General features: G+C 37.3%; 1 protein-coding gene across 3 annotated transcripts in view; it reads right to left on the bottom strand.

Annotated features, from left to right (window-relative positions):
* The window catches only part of FER (tyrosine-protein kinase Fer), a 47759-nt gene extending 41014 nt beyond the window's left edge, over positions 1-6745 (bottom strand). The window contains exons 1-2 of one of the 3 annotated variants that reach the window (XM_013306199.1): positions 5982-6745; positions 4634-4824 (exon numbers count right to left, since the gene is read on the bottom strand). In XM_013306199.1, the coding sequence (XP_013161653.1) occupies positions 4634-4824; positions 5982-6180 (390 nt within the window). In that variant the 5' untranslated portion in view covers positions 6181-6745. The remainder of the gene's footprint in view (positions 1-4633; positions 4825-5981) is intronic. The other 2 variants (XM_013306201.1, XM_013306202.1) reach the window with 2 other exon arrangements.
* Positions 6746-6815: the final 70 nt, after the last annotated feature.

Genomic DNA, 6815 nt, shown 5'->3' with positions numbered 1-6815 from the left:
TTGTGCCACGTGTTCATGAGGTAACCGATCGGTGCTAATGAGCGTCGAATGGTTCCGAGCTCGTGGCTCGAATGCTGCCGAAGTCTGCACTTGGCTGGTTTCCAACCACTCATTAGCGCTGTTCCTCACCTGTTCGCTGCCATCGGACCGGTGATGTGCTGGGGCGTCATCGACTTTCTCTTCTGCCGTCAAGCGTGCCAACTCCGCTTCCAGCTTGGCAAGGTGCATCCGGATTTCGGCCTTCGCCTGTGCTGCTGCCAGCTCCAGTTGCTCCCGTCGCGCGTAATACGCTGCCGAATATTTCTTTGTGCGCGGTGTCTCCTCTGTTGCCACGTTAGGTGAACCCTTCAGCGTATCCATCGTATCCTCGCGAAAATATACAGTACGCTCCACGAGAATGTTACCACTGATCCAGGATCCGGCTCGAAGGACCAAAATTGTAGAGGATGGCGGCGATGAGGAGAGAAATAAAAGGCAGGATTTGAATAGGCGCGCACTGTTCGCAGTCCGACGGCTGAATTTCGACTGGTCTGTGTGCCGACTACCTTGCAACATCTTTATTTATTTTATTTAAAAGTTACCAATAGTTTTTACATCTACCTTAGTAATAATCAGTAGTTTACAGATAATAAAATGGTACGTTATGGTACGAATACAGAGTACAAATATATTAAGTACGCATAGAAATATAATAAAATAACACAAAGTCGATAAACTTAAATAATTAACAAATTATCGCAGAAGGCTTTGACATTCTGTCGTCAACACTTAGTTTAAAAATTAATCGTAACAGGAAACAAATTCTCATCATCAGCTCACTATGCGTCCCCACCGAGGGGCTCGGAGCCTACCCTAAGTTGAGGGTGATTAGCCCATAGTCAACCACGCTGGCCAAGTGCGGGTTGGTTGACTTCACACGTATCTTTGAATTTCTTCTCAGATATGTGCAGGTGGCATCACGATGTTTTCCTTCACCGTAAGAACGTCGGATAAATGTACATATGTAAATCGAAAAACGAAAAACACATTGGTACATGGCGGGATACGAACCCAGGACCTGCAGATTGCAAGTCAAGTGCGTGACCACTGAGCCACCGACGATCAAAACGAAACAAATTCTACAAAATTCGAAATAAGGAACTTCGTTTAGAATGTAACACGTTTAGTTAATTGACACCGGTTTTAATTTTTATTTATATTAAAATCATTAACACGCTATAAAGTCATTACAATCTGTTGGAATTTCAAATCGAGGTAGTTGTAATTATAAAATTAACTAGACCGGTAATACTAATGTTTCAACAAATGAGTTATCACAATAATAATAATAACTACTGAAATTTTCTTTATCATAATTAAGTTATCCCAATATTCCTATTAACTAACGAGCGTCGGTGGCTCAGTGGTCAAGCACTTGACTTGCAATCTGCAGGTCCTGGGTTCGAATCCCGCCATGTACCAATGTGTTTTTCGGTTTCCGATTTACATATGTACATTTATCCGACGTTCTTACGGTGAAGGAAAAAATCGTGGTGCAACCTGCACATATCTGAGAAGGAGTTCAAAGATATGTTTGAAGTCAACCAACCCGCACTTGGCCAGCGTGGTTGACTATGGTCTAATCACCCTTAACTTAGGGTAGGCTCCGAGCCCCTCGGTGGGGACGTATAGTGAGCTGATGATGATGAATATTCCTATTAAAAATTACTTATTAATAAATCTCCGATTTTATACTCTATTAGTTAATGTTAATAGTCTTTCAAGATTTATAGAAGCCTTAAATAAATATTAATGTTAACTTACAGCTAAGTTTTTACTAGTCCAGTTCGTACCAATTTCATCTATTTCCGCCACCCACATAAAAGATCTGGTAACCCCGTTTACAATATGTCAAGTAAAATGGATTTATTGCAAGTAGGCCAGGTCCGGGGCAACGAGAGCGGCGGCAACGAGTTAAGATGCGGTTGGCACATCGACGCAACGTCTACCGGATTTAGTGGTTGTGACATCCGCAAAGAGAATGCTCAGTACCTTCTTAGTAGTTTTATAAGTGAGTCACTTTTTACCACTCCCTTGTATTGACAGCACGAAGTACGTCTAGATGTCACAAATTAAAATAATTATAAAAATATGTTAATATCACGGATAATTGTATGTTTTGTGGAGCTAAGCGAAAAAAATGTTAAGTCGTTTTAAACCACCACAAACAAATTAAATTACGATCAACTTTTATAAGGATACTAAAACAATACTAAAACAAAAAAAAACATGGCATTTATTGAAAAATGTTGTTTGATTTTTTGTATTCTTGCTTCACAATTTTATGAATTTGATAATACACATAACAGAGTATAAGGAAAATATACTATTAATATTTAAATTAATTTATGAAAAAAAAATCTAACGAACATTTTAAGGTAACTAAATCAAAAATTATGTGTATTATTTCATTTTGAATTACAAATCATACGGATTATAACGACTACGATCGTTTTCTAATAATGGTTATAAAAAAGCCAATTAAAAAAACAAAGTTGCACGCGCCAACGCGGATGCAGGGCCAACGAACGGTGACAGGTGAGCCGCGAACTACTCGCTCCTGACTTTTACTATGACATTTGGAAAACGCGAATTTAATAAGAAACTTACGATTAATTTAATAGGGAGTAAAGCAATAATTATGGTTTATTTTAAATTAAAAGAATTAAATATCTAAATGTAAGCTGTATAATTGGTAATTAAATCTTAATTCAAAACAAAATCACTCATGTGTCGCAACGGTTTGTTTACCATATGTCTAAGCTTGGTTCGTGACGTTTTGGATATGTCAAAATCGACCAGCTCTTACTGCTAGAGCCATCTTAGAGAGAGCCATCCTAGAGAACTTAGTTGCGCACCTAATATTTGCTAACAAAAGAACGATAAACAATAACACAGAGTGGTCAAGACTTAATTTCACTCGAGTCAACGACCACACTGCTATTAGCATGTCTATAGAAAAAAATAAGCTTTTTTGATCGATATTACGGTCTTACGGGGAAAGCATTTGTTCATTGCAACAGAGTATGTGCGGACCGCATTATGATTCTACAAGGATAGACGCACATTCCTGGAGGTCGTTACAACGGACTCAGCGTCATTCATTAGCCCGAGCGCATTCCCTCACATACTAATCCCTCTTCCTGTCACAGACTAAACATATTTCTCTGATGATCATACTGCCGCTCGAGTCGTTTTGTGTTTTTTTAGCAACACCTTAATTTACATGTAAAGGATTTATTTAATAACCACTTAAAATAACACTGCTAGTTAATGCAATAACAAACGTTGCATGTATGCAAATGCATTAATAAATACTTAGAATTAAAAAAAAACTTATGAATTTACATTATCATTGAACAAATAACGGAAACTATTCGTACTCTTATCTAAATTGTGAATATCATCTGTTCATATTTAGTAATTCAGTATTTGTATTGACAAGTATTAACTAATGACAGCTTCAATATTTGGCGCCAAAATCGTTTTACGTCACAGCCGTACCGATTGGCAATGGTCCGAATCGTAGAAGCGACGGAATCCAGAGTATTAGCTAAATATTTGGTGATCACACAACCTTTGTTGTTATTTCTCACGTTTGTTTCTTCTTTATTTATTTCTGTAAGTTAAAAACTGGTAACACTGACGTTTTTTTTTCTAAATTAATAGCAGAATTATCTAATAACATTACTGTCAACATTATTGGTAACAAATAAGTAACAATTTCTTTGAAGTTGAGTGACGATGTAGGTTCATTATAGAAATCATCGATGTCGCTGCATCATTCATCAAGTACCGTAAGTCATTTGCTTCATTGGATAAGAGCGATTGACCTACATTTCTTACTCGCTTTGGTCTGTTGGAAAAGCAGCTGTTACTCGCCATGTGGTTGTAAACCGGCCCTGACATACTTCTTTAACACACCGTTCTCTAAGACCTAATTACGTAGAATAGTAGGATTGTAGATTAATGATAGGAAGCGGAGGGAACAAGGAAACTAAGCTGACCGGTCGTTAACGGAACTAGTGCGTTTAAATTACCAATCCGATTCGTAAGCGTTATCAGAGGCAATAACTTTTGTTTGAACGATTACGCGTCGAACCACGATGAAAATATGCCTTAGTCACGAGATCATTAAATTTTTTATTACACCAAAATCCAATGTTTTGTTAAATTGAAATAAACACTAAATTTTACCATTAACGAACCAGAAACGTAAAATGTAGAACTTTAAAGCTCGAGCTTTAGGCAAAAGCATTTTGATATCTGTCAGAAATTAAAAATTGTAACAAGATAGGAATTACTGTTAGTACAATTTTACGTTGCGATTTTATACAGTTTTTATGCATCCAAAGTATAAATTATAATTTTTGTTGTTAAAAAGAAAATGTAGGTAATTTACAACAAATATTTATGACTCATAGTAGATAGCGACCGTAGTACATGCAATTCTTTCACCCTATTCTACATAGCGATACAATTATGAATAGAAAAACACACATTTTTCTGCCAACTTCGGCAAGAACATTTCGGTGTTGCCATTACAGACTAAAAAAATATAATTTATTAGCTACTAAACAATATAAAAACATACCTGTGTAAACTGTGAAGAGATTTTGGTATGGTCTTCTTGATAAATTTTGCGGGTTTTCCGCCGTTCTGTCATCAATGTGATGAGCCGATCCAAAGCCCGTGACTCCAGAGCTTCAGCATTGGCCTTGATAAGGCGGCTGGTGTTTTCCCACTCCTCCGTCATGGTTCGCCAAGCGGACGCTATTAGAGACCCTGAAATAATACATTCATGTTAACGTAGTATTCCACTACTGAAACATCCATTCTGGTACATATTGTTGTCTCTATTTTATTAAAAAGATTGAAAGAGATGACTATATTTTTCACACAGTGGTTTTTATACAGTAAAAACCCACAATTGGTGCAAGAATTCAAGTATAAAAAAACAAAAACGAAATATTTACACTACTAAATACATGTTTTTTTAGGTATTCCGTACAAACATTCAAAAGTAATATGTAAAATAAACAAAATAAATAATTATACTTTACTATTCCGATAGTTTAAAAATTGCAAAACATCATTAATGTTACTACGGTTAGGTTTACTAAACTAACGTAACGATAGCGTTTACCTATTTAGTAAAAGCGGTTTTCCCGGTCGAGACAAACTTATTCATCCTGTGACTTATTCAAATCCTACTATAAGCTTGCTCATTGACTGTGTTTATACTATTGTAGCAGCATTATACATAAGAGTATATTTATATAGTATATGTTATTGTATATACACATATCTTGTAACTTATACCCACGTCTTGTTGTCTGTAACTTCTACACATCTTTAATCCTGATGAAATTCATTTTTTTTTATATATTCAAGGTGATCGTAAATTTTTGCATAAAATGATTCATACTAAAAAGCTAAACATAAATTGCTAAAAGTAGGACTAGATTTAATTTTATTTTTTATCTTTTGAGACAGAGGCGAAAACGTAACATGATAAACAGTAGTGGAAAACGAACTTGTGTTGAAAGTTCGAATCCTATGCGCAATTGACATTCACTATATCTCATCAGTTTCGTCTCTATACACGTTGGATGGTAACATACTCTGTTTACAATCATAGTATGTTAAAAAAAACTATTTATTTTTACTTATTTTAGTGGCAAAATATCGGACTAAACGATACTAAGCTTATTCATATTAAAACACAAAAACAAAAAACATGTTCTATGAAACTTTAGCAACTCGGAGGTTTTCTTTGTTCCAGAAAGTCTTTGTTCCATTTCGTCCTGCGCATTTAAAATTAACCGTTATGAGGGTACATTGGTAACTTACCAGGTATAAAATAATACGTACTTTCACACGCTTTTAAATATCAAGGATATTTAAGTGTTTGTTTCTATTTAGTTGTAGTAATTACTTACCATTGAGGTCCTCGCACTTGTCCATTTTTTGGCCTTGAGCTGCAGCGGCCGAGAGGGCGAGGGCGTATTCGCGGTCGCTCTTCATCTTGGCCTGAAGACTCCTCTTCATGGACTCCATAAGACGCAGTTCGGCGTCCTGCCGCGCGAGCAGCGCCTCGTGCGCTGCCCGCCCCGCCCCGCTGGATGCATAACCCATCATAAATAACAAACCACTTTACACTCGACCCACACACATCGCAACGTAAACACAACTTGATTCACATCACTCCCCGTTATCACTGCACCGGGTTTTACGTCACCTTGACGACGACAAAATTCAATTTATTGCTAACTAGAAACCAAAACGGAACCCCGATCCGATCGTTTGTTAAATGGGAGCTTTTAGCTTTTTTATTCTTTGCGCCCAGAAAGCCGACGATATGACTAAATAAAAACGCTGCTCGACAAAAAACTGTTCGATATTCAATGTTTATAAGGTGCGAATGCGCCGGCGATACGTCCGCTCGTAAGGCGCCCGCGACGCAAATGCCATGCTGCCGTCCGCCGCCGCCCCGGGACCGCACAACGGCAAGTCTCGTCTTGGCGTTCGTATAGGCCCAGTCACCCGAAGCAATCGAAGATTTGGAGACCGAAGAGCCTCGGAATATAGAACGAGTTTCTTTAGTTTTTTTTTAGAATCCGCCTTCCTTAACATTATGCTTTTAATTTTATTACGTGAGCGAGATCGCACCAAGACAAGCTTAAACCTGCACCATTTTAAACACGTGTAACAACTCAATTTGCCTAAACCTACCTAACTGCACAATGTGCAAATATTTTCTAGTAATATGGTAT

This window comes from Papilio xuthus, unplaced genomic scaffold (genome assembly GCF_000836235.2).
Source record: "Papilio xuthus unplaced genomic scaffold, Pxut_1.1 DF828258.1, whole genome shotgun sequence".
In the NCBI taxonomy this organism is placed as follows: domain Eukaryota; kingdom Metazoa; phylum Arthropoda; class Insecta; order Lepidoptera; family Papilionidae; genus Papilio; species Papilio xuthus.
This window is presented reverse-complemented; position numbering and strand designations above follow the sequence as displayed.